The sequence below is a fragment of the Bufo bufo genome, chromosome 4, assembly GCF_905171765.1.
Source record: "Bufo bufo chromosome 4, aBufBuf1.1, whole genome shotgun sequence".
In the NCBI taxonomy this organism is placed as follows: domain Eukaryota; kingdom Metazoa; phylum Chordata; class Amphibia; order Anura; family Bufonidae; genus Bufo; species Bufo bufo.
In genome coordinates, this window is record NC_053392.1 from 624,756,658 (window position 1) to 624,780,382 (window position 23,725).

The 23,725-nt window shown below is 50.2% G+C and overlaps 1 protein-coding gene across 1 annotated transcript in view; it reads left to right on the forward strand.

Moving 5' to 3' along the window:
• LOC120999789 (potassium channel subfamily K member 17-like) overlaps window positions 1-23,501 on the forward strand; it is a 58,774-nt gene extending 35,273 nt beyond the window's left edge. The window contains exons 3-6 of the mRNA XM_040430768.1: window positions 12,964-13,078; window positions 20,326-20,492; window positions 22,718-22,886; window positions 23,085-23,501. Of these exons, the coding sequence (XP_040286702.1) occupies window positions 12,964-13,078; window positions 20,326-20,492; window positions 22,718-22,886; window positions 23,085-23,377 (744 nt within the window). The 3' untranslated portion in view covers window positions 23,378-23,501. The remainder of the gene's footprint in view (window positions 1-12,963; window positions 13,079-20,325; window positions 20,493-22,717; window positions 22,887-23,084) is intronic.
• The last annotated feature ends 224 nt before the right edge of the window (window positions 23,502-23,725 follow it).

Sequence of the window (23,725 nt, forward strand, 5' to 3'; positions counted from 1 at the left end):
ATCACAAAAGAAAACCATAGTAACCGACTCCTACCCACCATCCCAGCATATAATGACTCCACACTCTGGGATCATCCTCTTTCTTTGAGCAGCTACTCCAACTGCAGACCTCTCCGGAAACTGGACATCCCGGACCGCAACCGACATTCTTGAACACTCGAACCAAACTCTTCAACAGAAGGAGAAACGGTCTTTGATGGTGTAACGAAACCAACACCGTACTCTGAACCGGAATTGCAGAGAAAGCGACATCTCAGCCTGTAGGATGAAAAACAAAACCGAGATAGAATCACAAGGCAATGGAATGAATAATCAAAAACATAAATTCCAAATCAGAATAAATAGTACAGAAACAAAGGCATAAACAAAGCAATGGAATAATAAATCCACATTAAGACAACCCAAGCAAGGGTGGGAAGGGCGGGCAATACTCGCCTCCGTGTCTTTAATAAAATCATGACTTTACGTCATGGAATAGGAAAATCATGCAATTTTATCACAAGACACGGAGGCTCCTATTGCAAGTTTAAAGCTGAGAAATGACAGAATTAAAAGCATGCGTCGCTGGACGAAAATAAAACTCACGAAAAGTGGAGACCCTAGACTAATCCGCCAAACGCATAACGTCCTCCAGACGGGCCCCTGAGACCGACATAGAGGTAGCGGAAGCACTGCGGACAGAATGAGCCGTAAAGATATTGGTGTCAATACCTGCCTGGCTCAAAATCTCCTTAACCCAGCGCGACAGGGTCACACTGGAGACGGGAGCATAGGGTCTCCTAAAAGAGATAAACAGATTTTGGAATGTAGGGACACGCAGGGAAGCAGTACGAGATTCATACTCCTGTAAGCATGCAACCGGACAAAGTTGCGGGGACTGCCGGAAAACAGGGTAAGAAACTGAGCGGATGCCTGTCTTAGTACGTCTGGAAATGTTAAATAGAACGCCCTCTGGAGTAAACGACCGCGCATCGTAGTCCAGGGCCCGGACGTCGGAAACCCTCTTACAAGAGATGAGGCATAATAACGTAACCAACTTCGCCGATAACTGGCGAAGGGATAACTGGTCATTAGATGACCAAGAAGATAAAAAATTCAAAACCAACCCCACATCCCAAGTTGCAGAGAAATGAGGTCTGGGAGGTCGAGACAGACGAGAGCCTTTTAACAAGCGACAAACCAGAGGATGTTGACCCGCAGGACAACCCTCAAAACCCTCGTGCCTAGAGGATATCGCTGATCTGTAAAGGTTAATTGTACGATAGGCCTTACCGGAATCATACAAGGAAGACAAAAATGACAAGACCGAAATTACAGGAGCTCGAATGGGATCCAGATCGCGCTCTCCGCACCAACGAGCCCAAGCGTCCCAGGCGGCTCGATAAGCCCGTCTGGTTCCGGGAGCCTATGCGTTCTCCAGTAAGAAAACAGTTGTGTTCGAAACTCCAGACAGCGAACCGGAACACCCGAGATCCTGCAAGCGAGAAGGCGAAGTAAATAAGGGAGTGGGACTCCCCCATCGGGTCTCGCAGCAGAAAAGGGAGATCCGGAAGGAGGAGTGGGAACTCCACCAACAGATCCAGGACTAGAGGGAACCAAGGCTGAGATCGCCACAGAAGTAGGACCAAGACCAACTCCGCCGCTTGGCGCCGAACCTGAAGGAGAACCCGAGGTATCAAAGCAAATGGAGGGAAAGCGTACATCAATGCTCCCCTCCACTGTTGCAGAAACACGTCCACCGCCTCTGCCAGAGGATGTGGCCGCCAGCTGAAGAATCTGGGTAACTAGGCGTTCAAACGGTTTGCGAATAAATCCACCGAAGGAGGACCCCATCGGGATGATAAAGCTAGGAATACCTCCTCGTCTAACTTCCAATCGCTGGAATCCGAAAAGTAACGTGATTTCCAGTCTGCCAACACATTGTGGAGGCCGGGAAGATGCTCCGCTATCACTATGATACCCTTGGCGAGACAGAATTCCCAAAAGTCCTGTGCCAGGTAGGTCAGAACCGAAGAACGTGTTCCGCCCATCCCGTTGACGTATCAGACCGCGGAAACGTTGTCCATCCGCAGTCTGATACAGGTCGTGACCGTGCCATTGGCGAAACTGCGAATCGCCAAAGACCCTGCCAGTAACTCCAGGCCGTTGATATGTAGGCGAGACTCCTCGGAGGACCAGGGGCCTCCGGTGGATATCCCATTGCAGTGCGCTCCCCATCCGCGCAAGCTGGCGTCCGATTTTATGATCAAGTCCAGTACTGGACTGAATAAGGCCTTGCCATTCCAGACCGATAGGTTCTGGATCCACCACTGTAGTTCGTCCCTCGTCTCTGGGTCCAGAGTGATCATGTCCGAGTACGTGGCCCCAGTCCGGAGATGGGCAATCTTGAGCCTCTAGAGGGCCCGGTAGTGCAAGGGGGCCGGGAATATGGCCTGGATAGACGACGCCAGAAGTACTATTAGCCGTGCCAAGTGTCGCAGTGACAATTGTGGCAGAAGAAGTGCATGTCGCAATTCTTTGCGAATTGATCGGACCTTGGACAGAGAGAGATGAAGGGTTAGGGAAGAGGAGTCTATTCTGAAACCCAGGAACTCCATCGACGTTGATGGTGTGAGACAAGATTTCTCCTGGTTTATGATAAAACCTAACCCTGACAGGAGACTGGTGGCCATGGTAAGGTGTTTGCGGAGATGGGACGGATTTTGTGCCATGATAAGAATATCGTCAAGATAAATTATCATGCGTACCCCTCTGCTGCGGAGCCAAGAAACCACAGGCTTCATCACCTTGGTGAAACACCAAGGGGCGGACCAGAGGCCGAACGGAAGACAAGTGAAACGCCATATTTGGTCTTCCCAAAGAAAACGAAGTAGATCCCTGGAGGCGGGGGCCACCGGGACCGTGAGATACGCATCCTTGAGGTCAAGTTTTACCATCCAATCGCCCGGAAGGAGCATGTCCCTCAAAAGATGGATGCCTTCCATCTTGAAGTGGCGATATTGTACCAGTGAATTGAGGGATTTCAAATTGATAACTGGGCGCATCTGACCGCCTTTTTTCTGCACCAGAAACATATTGCTGATCATACAAGTGGTGTGAGGGGTGGTGCGCTCTATCGCCTGTTTGTGGACTAAGTCCTTCAGTTCCCTGTGTAAGTGCTGCCGAAGCGAGCCGGTCAATTGAATGGGGCGGGGGCGGGTAGAAGGTTTGTGGAGGCTACCAAGTCTATTGTGAAACCCCTTATGGTGTCCAGCACCCATCGGTCTGAGGTGATCTCGGACCAGGCATTGAAAAAGAAACGGAGTCTGCCCCCGACACAATCTGTTGAAGAAAACAACAGTAGAACGGGGTGAGTACTTACCAACTGGTCGTCGATAGGAGGGAGCTCCACGGAAATTTCTGGAACGTCCTGTAGCGCCCCGGGAGGGGAAAAAGGAAGGCTGGTGCCTGGGATCCTGGAGCGAGGATCTATTGTTGAAGGAGCCTCTTCCCGTGCTGCGGGAATGGAAATCGGACCGGCCGGACAGACGGCCCCTAGAACTGCCGGCCCTATTGGAGAAACGGGTGTTAAATACTCTTTTCATGGACGTCTGAGCTTTGTCTAGAGCCGTGAAGGCCCCGACGTATCTGCCCAACTCTTTTATAAAGGAGTCTCCGAACAGAAGACCCTGGGCATTCTTGCCCGCTTCAGATAACGCAAGGTTGGAGAGTTTCGGCTCCACCTTCATCAAAATGGCCTTCCGCCTTTCTATGGCCAAAGAGGTATTCACATTGCCTGCAATACAGATGGCCCTCTGGACCCATCCCCCCCAATTCAATGGGGTCTACAGATCTACCCTCTGCCTTGGCGGATTCCGCCATGTCAAAGATCCTGGCAAGGGGCCCCGTGATATCCAGGAGCTGGTCCTGAACGGCCCGCAGAGCCGAATCTAGCCCTTTTTTCGGATTAAACCTAGTTTTGGTCAGGAACTGGACCATCTTAGGATCCACGGTAGGTGTCTCACACACTTTATTGGGGATAAGAGGGCGAGGGCATTCCGCTCGCAACTTGTTGCGGGATTCTTTACTTAAAGGAGCGCAGATTTTTTACTCTAAATATTGTGCCACATGGGTGGCGGGAAGCCATTCCGCAGAGCGGGGATGATGGAGCTCCTCGGGATTAAAAAGAGGAATGCCCAGGGGATCAACCAGGAGGTCGCCTGGGAAAGACTGCCCCTCTTGCATAGCAACCGTGGGTGTGTGTGGCACGGGATCGGGTAATAAATCTAGAGGGTCAACCTCTACATCCTCAAGCTCCTCTACTGAGTCATAGTGAGACTCGTTCTGTGCCTCCTCAATCGATTCCTTGTCTGAATCAGATAGTGGCTCAGGCAAGGTCCTGGCCGTTTTCCATGCGCGAGAGCGTTCTGCCTGTCGCGTGCAGGCTCTTTTTCGCGGGACAACCGCGTGGTCATGTGATGGATTACCATCGGTCATAGAGGTTCTGGAGGCTGATGGCCTGTTAAGGTCCGTAGCTGGGTCCTGAATGGACTTAGCGGGCTGAGAGCACAGGGCCTGGGAGATTGATTGCGAAAGTGCTGAGGACATAGAGCCCATAGCAGCCATGATCGCATTAGAAATGGACTGCTGCAGCGCAGCGTTTTGCACCTCCTGTGAGGAATCATCAATGCGGCTGACAACCGTGGAGGGGTTAGGAGGGGTAGTGGGGACACCCTGTCTAGGGGTAGAAGGGGCACTACGGCGAGACATGTGGAGTGATGGTAGGAGTAATTCACCCCAGACCACCAAGGATAGCACAGTAGACCTAGAAAGGAAAAGAAAAAAACACTAATGAGGGTCTGATAGAAGAGAACAAGCGATAGTAGGCGCAGGGGTATACACTCACCGAAGGTACCGGCACAGGGGGAAGCGTGGTGTGGGCGCGAAAGCTCCGGTGCAAGACGCCGAGATCCCAATAAGAGACCGCAGAGAAACGGGAGAAAATCCCGCGAGAACGCAGGAATACACGAACAGGGAGGTGCGAGATGACGGCCGAAGTCCCGTGGATCGCGAGACCTCGGCCGGAACGGAGAGATACAGCGAGGCCTAAGCTGGCGGCCGAAATCCCGAGAATCGCGAGACTTCGGTCGGGCCAGACGGGCGCAGGACCGAGGAGTAGAACCGTCTCACGGTAAGCGCTGAACAGAATATCGGAGGCGGAAGATGGGCCTACTAGGGGATAGGAAGTGGAAAAGGTGGACAATAAGCACCAGTCCAGAAAAAAGGAGTAAATAAAATCGAAAATAAACGGGGTAAGGGAAGACAGAACCAGGAAGCAAACCTGGGGCAGAAATAAACAGCAAAGCAATGCTCCTAAGACGCAAAATAGCACATGTTAAAACATTATCATAGAGAATACTTATCTGCCATGGCAGCAGCAAAGAAAGAGGATGATCCCAGAGTGTGGAGTCATTATATGCTGGGATGGTGGGGAGGAGTCGGTTACTATGGTTTTCTTTTGTGATTGACATATTCATTCTTTGCTGCTATGGTAACAGTAAAGAGAGTTAAAGCAATAGGAGCCTCCGTGTCTTGTGATAAAATCACAGTCTGCTTAAACTAATACCACACAAAGAATTAAATGTTACCATGTTTTTATTGAACACACCATGTAAACATTCACAGTGCAGGTGGAAAAAGTATGTGAACCCCTAGACTAATTACATCTCCAAGAGCTAATTGGAGTGAGGTGTCAGCCAACTGGAGTCCAATCAATGAGATGAGATTGGAGGTGTTGGTTACAGCTGCCCTGCCCTATGAAAAACACACACCAGTTCTGGGTTTGCTTTTCACAAGAAGCATTGCCTGATGTGAATGATGCCTCGCACAAAAGAGCTCTCAGAAGACCTACGATTAAGAATTGTTGACTTGCATAAAGCTGGAAAGTGTTATAAAGCCTTGCTGTTCATCAGTCCACGTTAAGACAAATTGTCTATAAATGGAGAAAGTTCAGCACTGCTGCTTCTCTCCCTAGGAGTGGCCGTCCTGTAAAGATGACTGCAAGAGCACAGCGCAGACTGCTCAATGAGGTGAAGAAGAATCCTAGAGTGTCAGCTAAAGACTTACAGAAGTCTCTGGCATATGCTAACATCCCTGTTAGCGAATCTACGATACGTAAAACACTAAACAAGAATGGATTTCATGGGAGGATATCACCGAATAAAGCCACTGCTGTCCAAAAAAAACATTGCTGCACGTTTACAGTTTGTACAAGAGCACCTGGATGTTCCACTGCAGCACTGCAAAATATTCTGTGGACAGATGAAACCAAAGTTGAGTTGTTTGGAAGAAACACACAACACTTTGTGTGGAGAAAAAGAGGCACAGCACACCAACCTAAAAAAATCATCCCAACTGTGAAGTATGGTGGTGGGGGCATCATGATTTGGGGCTGCTTTGCTGCGTCAGGGCCTGGACGGATTGCTATCATCGAAGGAAAAATTTATTCCCAAGTTTATCAAGACATTTTGCAGGAGAACTTAAGGCCATCTTTCCACCAGCTAAAGCTCAACAGAAGATGGGTGCTGCAACAGGACAACGACCCAAAGCATAGAAGTAAATCAACAACAGAATGGCTTAAACAGAAGAAAATACGCCTTCTGGAGTGGCCCAGTCAGAGTCCTGACCTCAACCCGATTGAGATGCTGTGGCATGACCTCAAGAAAGCGATTCACACCAGACATCCCAAGAATATTGCTGAACTGAAACAGTTCTGTAAAGAGGAATGGTCAAGAATTACTCCTGACCGTTGTGCACGTCTGATCTGCAACTACAGGAAACGTTTGGTTGAAGTTATTGCTGCCAAAGGAGGGTCAACCAGTTATTAAATCCAAGGGTTCACATACTTATTCCACCTGCACTGTGAATGTTTACATGGTGTGTTCAATAAAACATGGTAACGTTTCATTCTTTGTGTGTTATTAGTTTAAGCAGACTGTGATTGTCTATTGTTGTGACTTAGATGAAGATCAGATCACATTTTATGACCAATTTGTGCATAAATCCATATCATTCCAAAGGGTTCACATACTTTGTCTTGCAACTGTAACTACTATAATACTGCTCCTTGTTACGCTGAGCGCTCCGGGTCCCCTGCTGGCCTCGGAGCGCTCACAGCGTATGCCCCCAGGCAGCATTCCAGCGTCTCGGCGTGTGCGTCCTCGCTCTCTAGGGGGCGCGCGCGCCGGGACTCTTAGATTCAAAGGACCAGTGCACAGGTGATTGGTGCCTGGTCCAAAGGGGTTATTAAGGGTTAAGGTTGTGAGAGGCAGTGCTGACTTAATTAGGCTGCACCTGTGCACTGCCCATTTATACCTTCTCCTCCCACAGCTTTCTGCCGGATCTTTGTGCCTTGTGCCTCAGAGAAAGCGTTCCTTTCTATGTTAGTTTGCCTTACCTGTTGCCGTACCCGTTGCTACCGTCCACTCGCCTTTGAACCTTTGCCGCCTGCCCTGACCGCTGCTACGTCCGACTTCGCTCTTGCCTTCTCCCTGTGTACCACGCCATATCACCAGCCAGAGAGGTCGAGTTGTTACTAGGGGACACGACCTGGTAGTTACCGCCGCAGCAAATCCATCCCGCTTTGCGGCGGGCTCTGGTGAAGACCAGTAACTGCTTAGAACCGGTCCTCTAGTACAACCCGTGCCATCGCCTCTCTGGTCCAGAGGATCCACTACCTGTCCTGCCGGTACGTGACAGTAAGATCCGGCCATGGATCCCGGTGATGTTCCCCTGCCAAGCCTGGAGGACCTCACCACCATTGTGGCCCAGCAGGGTCAACAGCTGGCCCAGTTGACCGCTATGTTGCAGCAGCTCCTGCCTTCTCTGCGACAGCCAGCTCCTCCGTCTGCTCCTGCTGCATCACCTCCGCCTGCAGTTACCACCGGTTCCAGAATCCGTTTGTCCCTACCAGACAAATATGACGGAGATCCTAAGCAGTGCCGTGGGTTCTTGTCGCAGTGATCTCTCCACCTCGAGCTCCTGTCCGACCAGTTTCTTTCTGAGCGAGCCAAGGTAGCCTTTATTCTCAGTTTACTGTCCGGGAAGGCCCTGGCCTGGGCTACACCACTATGGGACCGCGCAGATCCTGCCACCACTTCCGTCCAGAGCTTCTGCCTAGAGTTCCGGAATGTTTTTGAGGAGCCTGCCCGGGTTACCTCCGCAGAGACTGCCTTGCTAAATTTGACCCAAGGAGGTTCTTCCGTGGGTGACTATGCCATTCAGTTCCGCACCCTGGCCTCTGAGCTGAACTGGAACAATGAAGCCCTTTGCGCCACCTTCAAGAAAGGACTTAACAGTGAAGTAAAGGACGTTCTGGCTGCACGTGAGCTTCCTTCCACTCTTAGTGACCCATCTTGCTGGCCACTAGGATAGACAAACGTTTCGCCGAAAGACAAGAGGAACTCCTCCTTGAAAAGGAAAAAGCTCGTCCTAGACGCTTTCCTCGTCTGGCTCCCGTTTTTCCGCATCCACCTCAACCCACTACTGGGTTTTCCGCCGCGGAAGCCATGCAGGTGGATCGGTCACGCTTGACTCCGCAAGAACGAAGCCGCCGCAGAAACGAGAACCTGTGTCTGTACTGTGCCAGTACCGAGCACTTCCTTAGAGATTGTCCTCTCCGTCCACCGCGTTTGGGAAACGCTCGCACCTAGTAAGCGTGGGAGAGGCGTTGCTAGGTGTGGATTCTTCCTCTCCACGTCTCATCATACCCGTGCAGCTGATCATCTCTTCCAAGTCCTCTTTCTCCGCAGCCGCCTTCTTGGATTAGGGTTCAGCTGGCAACTTCATTCACGCCTCCTTGGTTGACAAGTACCGTATTCCAGTAATCCATCTACCCAAGCCGTTTTTCATCTCTACTGTTAACGGTGAGAGACTCTCTGCCACCGTGCAGTTCCGTACCCAGCCTCTGCAGATGGACATCGGAATATTTCATACCGAGACTTTAGAGTTCTTTGTCCTTCCCTTCTGTTCCTCCGAACTCCTCCTGGGTCTGCCGTGGCTTCAACGTCATAGTCCTGTCCTGAATTGGTCCACCGGTGAGATCCTGCGTTGGGGCTCCTCCTGTTCGGACCGCTGTCTCAAGCCTGCTCTGGTCAAACAGAACCCGCAAGTTTCTCCGCCTTCTGGGCTGCCTAAGCCATACCATTCCTTCACGGATGTCTTCTGCAAGAAACAAGCTGAGGTTCTTCCTCCTCACCGATCCTATGATTGCCCGATCGACCTGATACCCGGTTCTACTCCACCCCGGGGCAGAATTTATCCTCTCTCTCCTCCTGAGACCCTTGCCATGTCCGACTATATACGTGAGAACCTACAGAGAGGATTCATAAGAAAATCTTCTTCTCCTGCTGGGGCCGGTTTTTTCTTCGTGACAAAAAAAGACGGCTCCCTCCGCCCCTGCATTGACTACAGAGGTCTTAATAAAATTACCATCAAGAACCGTTACCCTCTGCCTCTAATCTCTGAGCTATTTGATCGTCTCCGAGGGGCTAAGATCTTCACTAAATTGGACCTTCGAGGGGCCTATAATCTGATCCGTATCCGTGAGGGAGACGAATGGAAGACCGCCTTTAACACAAAGGGACGGCCATTTTGAGTATTTGGTGATGCCCTTCGGCCTCTGCAACGCACCTGCTGTCTTCCAGGAATTCGTCAATGACATTTTAAGGGACTTACTTTACACCTGCGTGGTCGTATACCTGGATGATATCCTCATCTTTTCCTCCAATTTGGATCAACACCGGGTCCATGTGCAACAAGTTCTTACTCGTCTTAGGAGAAATCGCCTGTACGCCAAACTTGAAAAATGTCTTTTTGAACGGACCTCCCTGCCTTTCCTGGGATACATTATCTCAGCCCAAGGACTTTAAATGGACCCAGCCAAACTCTCGGCGGTTCTGGATTGGCCACGTCCCTCTGGCCTCCGAGCCATACAAAGATTTCTGGGCTTTGCGAATTACTACAGGCAATTCATCCCTCACTATTCCACTCTGGTAGCTCCTATCGTGGCTCTCCCTAGAAAAGGAGCTAACCCCAAATCCTGGCCTTCCCAAGCCGAGGAAGCCTTCCAGTCCCTGAAATCCGCCTTTGCCTCTGCACCCGTTCTCTCTAGACCAGATTCCACCAAGCCCTTCTCTCTTGAAGTGGATGCCTCCTCGGTGGGAGTCGGAGCTGTCCTCACCCAGAAGTCTTCCCGGGGCAAAACTTCAACTTGTGGCTTCTTTTCAAAAACATTCTCTTCCGCAGAGAGAAATTACTCCATTGGGGACAGGGAACTGCTGGCTATTAAATTGGCACTGGAGGAATGTAGACATTTACTCGAGGGGGCCACACATCCTGTGTACATCTTCACGGACCACAAGAACCTGGCTTATCTCCAGTCTGCTCAGAGATTAAATCCCCGTCAGGCTCGTTGGTCTCTGTTCTTCGCCCGCTTTAACTTTGAGATCCATTTCCGTCCGGCTTGTAAGAACATTAGGGCAGATGCTCTGTCTCGCTCCTCTGATGTGGTGGGCGACGAGTTAACACCTCGATATATTATCCCTCCAGAACGCCTTATTACAGTCGCTCCCGTGGACCTGCGCCTTCTTCCTCCTGGCAAATCCTACGTACCTCCACGTCAGCAGCTGCGAATCCTCAAGTGGGGCCACGCCTCCCCTTTTGCCGGTCATCCAGGGGTGCTAAAGTCTCTCCAACTAATCTCCCAAAGGTACTGATGGCCTTCTCTGAAGAAAGATGTCTCGGACTTCGTCCAGGCCTGTATGATTTGCGCCCGGGATAAATCGCCTCGCCAGAAACCAGCGGGTCTCCTCTTGCCTCTACCTGTTCCTGAAGTTCCCTGGTCTCACATCGCCATGGACTTTATTACAGATCTTCCCTCCTCCCATGGCAAGTCCGTTATTTGGGTCGTGGTGGATCGCTTCTCCAAGATGGCTCACTTTGTACCCCTGCCCGGTCTACCCTCTGCACCCATGTTGGCCAAACAATTTTTCCAACACATCTTCCGTCTCCATGGCCTTCCCAAACATATTGTCTCGGATCGTGGGGCACAATTCGTCTCCAAATTCTAGAGGGCTCTTTGTGCTCAGCTCGGGATCAAATTGGACTTTTCTTCTTCGTACCATCCTCAGTCTAACGGCCAAGTAGAACGGGTGAACCAGATTTTGGGTGACTATCTGCGTCACTTTGTATCCTCACGCCATGACGACTGGGCTGATCTACTTCCCTGGGCGGAGTTCTCCTACAACTACAAACAATCCTCTTCCTCTAACAAGTCTCCTTTCTTTGTAGTTTTCGGCCGTCATCCTCTTCCACCTCTGCCGAAGTCTTCCACTCCTTCTTCTGTACCTGCCGTTGACAGTCTTGTACAGGATTTTTCCTCCATCTGGCGAGAAACCCATGCTGCTCTCCTCAGGGCTTCCGCCCGTATGAAGGTTCAAGCTGACAAGAGACGCAGATCTCCACCGGAATTTCGCCCGGGTGACAAGGTGTGGCTCTCCTCTAGGTACATCCGATTTAGGGTCCCAAGTTACAAGTTGGGCCCTCGTTTCTTGGGACCCTATAAAATCAAGAGTCGTATCAATCAAGTTTCTTATCAGCTCCATCTTCCTCCCTCCCTCCGAATCCATAACTCCTTCCATGTCTCCCTTCTTAAACCTGCTGTCTTTAACCGTTTTTTCTCCCAAGCTTGTTTCTCCCACCCCTGTCGCCGGTACCTCCGATATATTCTCTGTCAAGGAGATCTTGGCGACCAAGATCTCCAGGGGGAAAATTTTTTTTTTGGTCGACTGGGAGGGCTGCGGTCCTGAGGAGAGGTCATGGGAGCCGGAGGAGAACATCCTGGACCGCAGTCTCATCCGCAAATTCTTCGATACCAAAAAGGGAGGGAGACCAAAGGGGGGGGGGGTACTGTTACGCTGAGCGCTCCGGGTCCCCTGCTGGCCTCGGAGCGCTCACAGCGTATGCCCCCAGGCAGCACTCCAGCGTCTCGGCGTGTGCGTCCTCGTTCTCTAGGGGGCGCCCGCGCCGGGACTCTTAGATTCAAAGGACCAGTGCACAGGTGATTGGTGCCTGGTCCAAAGGGGTTATTAAGGGTTAAGGTTGTGAGAGGCAGTGCTGACTTAATTAGGCTGCACCTGTGCACTGCCCATTTATACCTTCTCCTCCCACAGCTTTCTGCCGGATCTTTGTGCCTTGTGCCTCAGAGAAAGCGTTCCTTTCTATGTTAGTTTGCCTTACCTGTTGCCTTACCCGTTGCTACCGTCCACTTGCCTTTGAACCTTTGCCGCCTGCCCTGACCGCTGCTACGTCCGACTTCGCTCTTGCCTTCTCCCTGTGTACCACGCCATATCACCAGCCAGAGAGGTCGAGTTGTTACTAGGGGACACGACCTGGTAGTTACCGCCGCAGCAAATCCATCCCGCTTTGCGGCGGGCTCTGGTGAAGACCAGTAACTGCTTAGAACCGGTCCTCTAGTACAACCCGCGCCATCGCTTCTCTGGTCCAGAGGATCCACTACCTGTCCTGCCGGTACGTGACACTCCTATGTACAAGAATATAACTACTATAATACTGCTCCTATGTACAAGAATATAACTACTATAATACTGCTCCTATGTACAAGAATATAACTACTATAATACTGCCTCCTATGTACAAGAATATAACTACTATAATACTGCCTCCTATGTACAAGAATATAACTACTATAATACTGCTCCTATGTACAAGAATATAACTACTATAATACTGCTCCTATGTACAAGAATATAACTACTATAATACTGCTCCTATGTACAAGAATATAACTACTATAATACTGCTCCTATGTACAAGAATATAACTACTATAATACTGCCTCCTATGTACAAGAATATAATTACTATAATACTGCTCCTAATATTATTGCTGTATTCTTTTTCTCAGTATATTGTAGACACGTATAAGAAGGGGTTAATTCTTTTGGGTAATGACACTAACCCGGACACCTGGAACTTTCCTGGATCCTTCTTCTTTTCTGTTACTGCCATAACGACAATCGGTAAGAAGGATGAGATTATTATTATTTATTGTAATGAACCCAAAAGTTTATTTAATATTTTGCATATTGTATGTTATATGTGTGCCTGGTGTGTGTGGGGGGTGGTGGTGGTGGGGGAGGGGGTTCCACTGCATTTTTATCCAAACTGAATATAATCCACTTATTCATTGTATAATTCTTCCTGTGGCTTTGGTGTCGAGTATAGTTACTCGCCGCTTTGCTGAACTATTGACAACACTAGGCACTGGATGAGGATAAACGGACAAACATAACTTTTTTGTAGCTTCTTTTATCAGGAGTGAGAATTCAGGATTTTCCTAAGTTATGACGTAAAGTCATGATTTTATGAAAGACACGGAGGCGAGTATTTGCTTAACTCTTTCTTTACTGAGAATATAGCAGCAAAGACAACTGAAGAAAAAATCATCAGAGTAACCATGGTAACAACTCCACCCCCCATAGCCCCTATATAAGGCGCATCACTGGACGGACACTTCCTCTTTCTTTGTGGACTTCAACTGTCGAGATCTTGGAACCTGGAACCATCAACAGCAGCCGGAACGTTGACTGAGGAAAGAAACCAAACCAAACTGCAGGGAGGTGAGCACCTGGAACCGTTGGTCAAAGGCGAACAACCTGGAGAAATCTGACAGAAGGCAATCAACCTGGAGGAAGAAATGAGAAATCATGGTAATATAGTAATCAGTATCCGGATCCGAGAACTTAAACACGGATCAATAAATAAATGAAAAAATAAATGAACAATACAGAAATAACGTCAAAGTTAAAACAAGCGATAGTTAAAATACCATAAATCTGTGGGATGGGTAAAAGAATTAACGGGTGGGAAATACTCGCCTCCGTGTCTTTCATAAAATCATGACTTTACGTCATAACTTAGGAAAATCCTGAATTTTATATCAAGACACGGAGGCTCATATTTGCTAGTTTAAAGCTGAGCAATCACCGAGGAAAAAGCATGAGGAACAGGTCTAAAATAGAACTCTCTAAAGGTAGAGACTCGGGACCAATCCGCCAGCCTTAAAACATCCTCCAATCGAGCACCAGCTATGGACATAGAGGTAGCCGCTGCCCCGCGCACCGAATGCGCGGTAAATATGGATGTGTCAATACCCGAAAGGGACAAGATCCATTTAACCCAACGGGACAGAGTGACACTGGTAACCGGAGAAAAAGGGCGACGGAAGGAAATGAACAGCTGAGGGGCATTCCCATCGCGGAAAGGTAGTGTGCGAGCCTCATACTCCCGCAAGCAAGCCACCGGACATAACTGAGCCGAGGCTCCTCTGACAAAAGTAACTGGGGAAACCAAGACTGCGTCCTCCAATATGGCACTATCAAGACCAACTGAGCCTGTTGGTGACAAACGTGAGCAAGCACCCGTGGGATGAGTGCGAATGGAGGGAAGGCGTAGAGAAGAGAGTCCCCCCAGGGCTGGAGGAAGGCATCCACCGCTTCTTCCTCCGGGTCCGGACGCCAACTGAAGAATCTGGGGAGTTGAGCGTTCAAACGGGACGCAAATAAATCGATGGATAACGGGCCCCAAAGATAAAGAATATCTTGGAAAACCGTTGAATCCAACTTCCAGTCGCTGGAATCTGAAAGACAGCGAGAACTCCAGTCGGCCAAAGTGTTGTGGAGTCCTGGAAGGTACTCGGCCACAACCGATATTCCCCTGGAAAGGCAAAACTCCCAAAAGTCTTTGGCTAGAGAACACAGAACCCTGGAACGTGTCCCACCCAGGCAGTTCACATAACGGACAGCCGAGATATTGTCTATCCGTAAACGAATACACGCTCGAACCGAGCCCTGTTCAAAGCTGCGGATCGCAAAGGATCCCGCTAGGAGCTCGAGAGCATTGATATGCAAATGTGGTTCGTCCGGGGACCATGCTCCTCCCGTGGATATCCCCTGACAATGGGCTCCCCAGCCCAAGAGACTGGCGTCCGACTCGATGACCAGGTCTGGACGTGGGCCAAAAATAGCACGGCCGTTCCACACTGCCAAATTGTGGATCCACCACACTAACTCGTCTCTGGTTTCTGTATCCAAAACCAGAGTGTCTGAGTATGAGGCCCCCGCTCTGAGGTGAGCGATCTTGAGCCTCTGAAGAGCTCGATAGTGGAGAGGAGCTGGGAAGATCGCCTGGATGGATGAAGAAAGAAGACCTATCAGACGAGCTAGTTGACGAAGGGAGACCTGTGAGAGGGCGAGAGAATGACGAATCTCTTTGCGGATCGCCTTGACTTTGACTGCAGGCAAGCTGAGCGTTTGACTCCCAGAATCTATGGTAAACCCTAGGAACTCTATGGACGTGGCCGGAATGAGGCAAGACTTCTCCAGATTGAGAATCCTAAGTCTTGAAGAAGGTTCTTGGTCAACTTCAGGTGACCAAGCAGAAGGAGTGGACTCTGGGCCATGATCAGGATGTCGTCCAAATAAATGATCAGACGAATCCCCCTCCCTCTGAGCCAGGCCACCACTGGTTTCATGAGTTTTGTAAAGCACCATGGTGCGGAGGATAGACCAAACGGGAGGCAAGTAAAGCGCCAGATTTGGTCTTTCCAAAGAAACTGAAGAAGGCTGCGGGATGCTGGGGCCACCGGGACTGTGAGATATGCATCCTTCAGGTCTAATTTTACGAACCAGTCTCCTGGTTGAAGCATATCCCTCAACAGATGGATGGCCTCCATCTTGAAATGTCTGTACCGAACGAAGACATTCAAGTGCTTGAGGTTTATGACTGGGCGAAATTGGCCACCCTTTTTCTGGACCAGGAAGATATTGCTTAGTATTTCTGAATGAGGATCGGGAGATAATTCTATTGCCTGTTTCTGGAAAAGCGATGCAAGCTCCGCATCCAAGAGGGACTGGGTTAGGTTTGAGCAAGGGAAATTCTGAATGTGAGGGAGGTTCCATGGGGTGGACACCAACTCGATGATGAACCCCTGAACCGTGGAGAGGACCCACTGATCTGAGGTTATCCTTGACCACACATGGGAAAAGAGATGGAGTCTTCCCCCAACCTGATGAGAAATGGGATATGACATACAGCGATGACTTACCATATGGGCGTCTGGATCCTGGAGCGCCTCGGAAACCTCTGGAGCGGGAAAAACCTCCTCGTGACGGGAAGAAGGTTGGCTGGTATTTGGGGTCCTGAAGGGACTGACGATAATTAAAGGAGCCTCTGCCTGTGCCTCTGGACTGGAAATTGGAGCGGCCGGACAGTCGGCCCCTGAGACTGCCGGCCCTGGAGGAAAATCGAGGCTGGAAAACACGGCGCATTGAGCTCTGCGCCTTATCAAGAGTCGTAAAGGCCCCTACATACTTGCCTAGCTCCTTAATGAAAGGATCCCCAAAAAGAAGGCCCTGAGCTTCTTTACCCGATTCAGATAAAGACAAATTGGCCAGCTTGGGTTCAATTTTCATTAAAATAGCTTTCCTTCTCTCAATGGCAATGGAAGTATTCACGTTGCCTATCAAACATATGGCCCTCTGTGCCCAGCCACTAAGGTCTTCAGGATCTACCTGCGTGCCGGCCATTCTAGCAGACTCGGCTAAATCAAAAATTTTGGCGAGAGGGCCAGTGACATCCAGAAGTTTATCTTGACACGCCTTTAAGGCAGAGTCAAGCCCCTTACGTGGGTTAAACCCAGACTTAGCTAGGAATTGGACCACCTTCGGGTCAACGCTAGGCGTTTCACATATCCTGTTAGGGATAAGGGGACGAGGGCATTCAGCCCGAAGCTTGCTGCGGGCCTCTTTGGATAGAGGCGTGCGGATTCTAGCTTCCAAATACTGGGTCACGTGGGTGGCGGGAAGCCACCCGGAGCACCGTGGGTGATGCAACTGGTCAGGGTTAAAAAGGGGGTCCCCCATAGGATCAATAACTGCGTCTTTGACGTCTAACGTAGGTTCAGCTATAACACCCGTTGCCTGAGACGGGCCTTCAAATGCAGGGTCAACCGCAATATCATTTAAATCATCCCCTGAATGATTGGACCAATTCTCAATAGCCTCCTCAACAGACTCTGCGTCTGAATCAGATACCGAATCCGGTAGAGCTCGGGCGGTTTTCCATAATCGTGCCCTTTCTGCCGGGCGCGGGTTAGCTCTTTTACGCGACTTATTCGCGCAGTCAATTGATGGAACAGAGCCATCATTCATGAGTGTTCTGGAGGCAGGAGGGGGCATATCAGAAACGGGGTGAGACATTAGGGCCTGTGAAATTGATTGGGTCAGGGAAGCTGACATGGTCCCCATTGCAGCGACTATAGCATCAGATATGGATTGCTGCAGGCCAGAAGCCTGAACCATAGGGGCAGAGGACTCATTAACTCTGAGAGGAGTGGACGGAGGTACCTGACCTGAGTGTCTATCCTGAACAGAAACAGCTGGGGAGGCAGGAACAGTAGACATAATGAACTGTAATACTGAGGGAGTTAGTCACCCCAACAGTAAACGCCGATGTGAGAGAGAGAGAGAAACAGTAGTGAGGCACAGGAGAAACGCCGGAGGCACTGAGGGAACAACGGACTAGATGGGGAGTGGCTAACACAAGCCTACACCTCCCCAGTGTAATGGCCAATGAGCGGAGCGTCAGGGAAGATGACGTCCGCAAATCTCGCCCAGAATCGCGAGATCTCGGAGACCAAGCTAAGACTGCGGCCGAAATCCCGCACCTCGCGAGATTAGAAAGCGCGTGAAGGCCGGGACCAGGGAGAAGAAGGTAAGGAGAAGGAGGGGGGGAAAGAGAAAATGGCCGCAAGACCTCCCAGAGTACGGAGGGAATGTGCAGTGAGTCAGGATGAGGAAAAACAATAGGCGGCAAGCCGATAAGAGGGCAAAAGGAAACTACAGGGAAGTGAAAGTAAACGGACCATATAAAAACCAAAACGGGGAAGGGGGAAACAGTCGGAAGCTGTGGGGACAATATTGGGCGGATACAAGAGCCCTAAAACATAAAAGGGGACAAAATTCCACACAGAAATAAAAGAATAAGAATAATACTGATAATATCGCTATATTTAGTATAGAGAAATAATCAAGGTACTTATCTGAGCTGAGCAGCAAAGAAAGAGGAGGTGTCCGTCCAGTGATGCGCCTTATATAGGGGCTATGGGGGGTGGAGCTGTTACCATGGTTACTCTGATGATTTTTTCTTCAGTTGTCTTTGCTGCTATATTCTCAGTAAAGAAAGAGTTAAGCAAATATGAGCCTCCGTGTCTTGATATAAAATATGAATTTTTATTCTGCCAGGTTCTGCTGTGATTGACAGGTGTAGTGGTCTCTGGGTTGGATGCTACATCCGTCTCTCGGAGCGGGGGTGGGGCTGTGAAGCAGCTCCATGTAGAGGGGGCTTTATAATGAAACTTCGCCTCCTGGGCATTTACAGGAGCAGAATGTGGCAGAATAAAACTTCATCTTCACACTACTCCTTGTGAGAAAAGTTTCACAAAAAGAATGTTTGTCCCCCTCTCACCAGCCCCTAACTAGTGCTGCCAGCGGTTTAGCAGTGTCAGAACTGCTGACGGACTCCCTTTAATCAGGGCATCCGGGCAGCAAGGCCCTCCCAAGTGATCAGCTCATGGCTTGGGTCCTATCACGGGAGGATGGGTCCCACGACAGGTCAGTAGCTTATCTGTGCTCAGTAGATGTTGCTGCCAGAGGAAGGACAGTTGACGGATCAGACATCAGAAGGCTCCATCCACCATGTACTGTCTCCGGGGTGGTCACTGCACAGCGGGTGGAGCTTTCTGCTTCCAGCTCCGTCCTCGGAGAGGAGTCCTGAGGATAGGTTATCAATATCCGGGACACGGACAACCCCTTTGCGTCACTTTTGCATATTATGAGAGGAGGGCTGCATGCGAATGTCCTAGAACCATACTGCAGTCTGTTATGGGGGCCCTGTGGCTGTCACTGCTATGAAGGCACTGTTATGAGGCCACCTATCTGACGTGCTGTGGTTGCCTCTGCTATGGGGGCACCATGGCTGTAATGGTGGGGCGCCGAGGCTGGCTCTGTTGTGGGGGCGCCACGGCTGGCTCTGTTGTGGGCACCGAGGCTGGCTCTGTTGTGGGGGGGCACCGAGGCTGGCTCTGTTGTAGGGGGGGCACCGAGGCTGGCTCTGTTGTGGGGGCAGAGAGGCTGGCTCTGTTGTGGGGGGGCAGAGAGGCTGGCTCTGTTGTGGGGGGGCAGAGAGGCTGGCTCTGTTGTGGGGGGGCAGCGAGACTGGCTCTGTTGTGGGGGGGCAGCGAGACTGGCTCTGTTGTGGGGGCAGCGAGGCTGGCTCTGTTGTGGGGGGGCACCGATACCGGCTCTGTTGTGGGGGGGCAGCGAGACTGGCTCTGTTGTGGGGGCAGAGAGGCTGGCTCTGTTGTGGGGGTGCCACGGCTGGCTCTGTTGTGGGGGCAGCGAGGCTGGCTCTGTTGTGGGGGGGCACCGATACCGGCTCTGTTGTGGGGGGGCACCGAGGCCGGCTCTGTTGTGGGGGGCCACCGAGGCCGGCTCTGTTGTGGGGGGGCACCGAGGCCGGCTCTGTTGTGTGGGCAGTGAGGCTGGCTCTGTTGTGGGGGGGCAGTGAGGCTGGCTCTGTTGTGGGGGGGCACCGAGGCTGGCTCTGTCGTGGGGGCAGCGAGGCTGGCTCTGTCGTGGGGGCAGCGAGGCTGGCTCTGTTTTGGGGGCAGCATGCTCGTCTCAGTACTGGCCTTTGGATGGTTTCCTGACGAGCGATGAACTGAATGCATGATTTGGCGGCAGTGACCTCATTCTCCACTAGGTGGCAGTATTTCTCTGCGTGTGATCATTGCAGCAGTGGAATGGCAGTGCTGACTCAGTATCTGGTGCCCGGCTGCTCTGGATGCTACAACATTTCAGGTAAGCGGTGCTGGAGCGCACGGCTGTACGGTGGCGGAGGTGACATCACCGGGCTTAAGTACAGTTACTCTGCACCGGCACCATGTGTGCGCTGCCCTGCATTCATGTCTCACAGTATAGAACAGAGATATAGCGGATACCAAAGTGTAAGTATTATATAGAGTTGTAGCAGAGCTGAATTTGTCACCTGCCAATTTGTGAAACCTTTAACAGTTTTACATAGGACTGCCATAAAAAGAATCACATTTCTGGGACCCCTCAGATTGGGAATTCATGGCGCACCCTCATATTGGGATCCGTCACTGATAGGCCTGGAAACAGTGTAACAACTTTCTCTTCCTGTGAAGGTTACGGGAACCTGAGCCCCAGCACTATGGGGGGCCGCGTCTTCTGCATCTTCTTTGCGCTGTTTGGGATTCCATTGAACCTAATCCTGCTGAAGCGTATCGGGGAGAGGATGCTGAGCCTGGTGCAGAGATACGCCGCCTTTCTGGGGAAGAAAATCGGTCGACAGGTGAGAGGAAACAGAGTCGTTTAACATGTTTTCCTTCAGCTGCACAAGAAGGTAACACATAATGGAAAACTCTGGTAATTGATGGGGGGCAGAGCTCTCTTCTGACAACCCCTCTCTATGTGCCCTATTAATACTCCACCAGCAGAATAATGAGCGCAGCTCTGGAGTATAATACAGGATGTAACTCGGGATCAGTACAGGATAAGTTATGTATGTACAGTGACTGCACCAGCAGAATAGTGAGTGCAGCTCTGGAGTATAATACAGGATGTAACTCAGGATCAGTACAGGATAAGTAATGTATGTACACAGTGACTGCACCAGCAGAATAGTGAGTGCAGCTCTGGAGTATAATACAGGATGTAACTCAGGATCAGTAGAGGATAAGTAATGTATGTACACAGTGACTGCACCAGCAGAATAGTGAGTGCAGCTCTGGAGGATAATACAGGATGTAACTCAGGATCAGTACAGGATAAGTAATGTATGTACACAGTGACTGCACCAGCAGAATAGTGAGGGCAGCTCTGGAGTATAATACAGGATGTAACTCAGGATCAGTACAGGATAAGTAATGTATGTACACAGTGACTGCACCAGCAGAATAGTGAGTGCAGCTCTGGAGTATAATACAGGATGTAACTCAGGATCAGTACAGGATAAGTAATGTATGTACACAGTGACTGCACCAGCAGAATAGTGAGTGCAGCTCTGGAGTATAATACAGCATGTAACTCAGGATCATTGCAGGATAAGTAATGTATGTACACAGTGACTGCACCAGCAGAATAGTGAGTGCAGCTCTGGAGTATAATACAGGATGTAACTCAGGATCAGTACAGGATAAGTAATGTATGTACATAGTGACTCCACCAGCAGAATAGTGAGTGCAGCTCTGGAGTATAATACAGGATGTAACTCAGGATCAGTACAGGATAAGTAATGTATGTACATAGTGACCGCACCAGCAGAATAGTGAGTGCAGCTCTGGAGTAAAATACAGGATGTAACTCAGGATCAGTACAGGATAAGTAATGTATGTACACAGTGACTGCACCAGCAGACTAGTGAGTGCAGCTCTGGAGTATAATACAGGATGTAACTCAGGATCAGTACAGGATAAGTAATGTATGTACACAGTGACTGCACCAGCAGAATAGTGAGTGCAGCTCTGGAGTATAATACAGGATGTAACTCAGGATCAGTACAGGATAAGTAATGTATGTACACAGTGACTGCACCAGCAGAATAGTGAGTGCAGCTCTGGAGTATAATACAGGATGTAACTCAGGATCAGTATAGGATAAGTAATGTATGTACTCAGTGACTGCACCAGCAGAATAGTGAGTGCAGCTCTGGAGTATAATACAGGATGTAACTCAGGATCAGTACAGGATAAGTAATGTATGTACACAGTGACTGCACCAGCAGAATAGTGAGTGCAGCTCTGGAGTATAATACAGGATGTAACTCGGGATCAGTACAGGATAAGTAATGTAATGTACACAGTGACTACACCAGCAGAATAGTGAGTGCAGCTCTGCAGTATAATACAGGATGTAACTCAAGATCAGTACAGGATAAGTAATGTATGTACACAGTGAGTGCACCAGCAGAATAGTGAGTGCAGCTCTGGGGTATAATACAGGATGTATCTCAGGATCCGTTTTCTCCTGCAGAGCTGCAGATCCCTTACTTGTCAGACGAGCGTGTCCTGTGCGGAAATCATTCTCGATGTGTGAGTGTGATTTCCCGTTATGGACACTGCTCTGTTTGCAGGACCGCACTGCATTATGTCAGTATAATTCTTTAGATGTAAGGTCATGCAGAGACACACAGCATTATAAATCATTATAATGCCGTGTGCTCTTGTGAAACGATCACTGTCCATAACGGGAAATCACACTCACATACATGATTTCCGCGCAGGACACGCTCGTCTGAAGGAGGCCTTCCACAGTTGTTGAGTTGCCTGATCCATTTCCGTCTTCCTGTTGTCACCAGTAGGTGGAGCTCTCTTCATGGAGTCTTATGAATGCTCTTTATCTGCTCTTACTAAGGAGAGACCATTGACTGCCCAGGAACGGCATCAGGCCCCGGGGCTCGTAGTTGGTGCAGTCCATAGGGCGGCTGCTTTAGTTTACATTGGATCTTTCGTGCCTCCCTATATTTTGTGGGGCCGCTTTCATAGATTGACATTTTCCTCCTTTTCTTTCTTCTTGCAGAAATCCGTGAAGGTCATCTCCAGCTTGTGCGCCCTGGTGACTGGTCTTCTGCTGTTCTTCTTGCTGCCACCGATCCTATTCCGGGGGATGGAGGGCTGGACATATGAGGAAGGCTTCTACTATTCCTTCATTACTCTCAGCACCATTGGTTTTGGAGATTATGTCATTGGTGAGGATGGAGGACTTTCTGTAGATGTAGCAGAGTTCAGTGTGTTGGGTTGTGAGTTGGTGATCCAGTAATACGGTGCCAAGGGACACATCTCATGACCTCTTGATACCCTGGAATGAAGGGGCATCCTCACCTGCGGGCCGAGGGAAGGCGACGTGTGACCCTGAAGCATTTATCAGCTTCCTGTTTCCTCCCCAGGACGGGTTCCCGGTAAGAAGTATCCAGATTGGTACCGGAACCTGGTGTCCCTGTGGATCCTGTTCGGCATGGCATGGCTGGCCCTCATCATCACCCTGTGTACGAACCTCCTGGAGAACTCCAGAGACTTCTGCCTGTGCTGCAAAAAGAAAGAGGGCGAGAAAAAGGACCGGGAGCTCATAGACATGACCCTCAACGGACACCGTCCATCAGCCCTACAGGAGGCCGAGGACTCAGAATCCACCTCCAGCAAAACCGAGTCACTGGAGTCAGACAGGAAATGTGGAGAGTAATGGACGTGGGCGCTAGGAGGTCACCACCCCCCAAACCATCTGCACGTAACACCCCTGAAATCCTCTGTGCTGCTGGGGAACCTGCTCCTTCCACTATGTAACTCTCAGTCTGTGAACTCCACAAGATCAGCACACTCCTCTCCTGAAATCCTCTGTGCTGCTGGGACCCTGCTCCTTCTACTATGTAACTCTTAGTCTGTGACCTCCACAAGATCAACTAACCGCCCTCCTGAAATCCTCTGTGCTGCTGGGGCCCAGCTCTTTCCACTATGTAACTCTTAGTCTGTGACCTCCACAAGATCAACTAACCGCCCTCCTGAAATCCTCTGTGCTGCTTCAGACCCTATG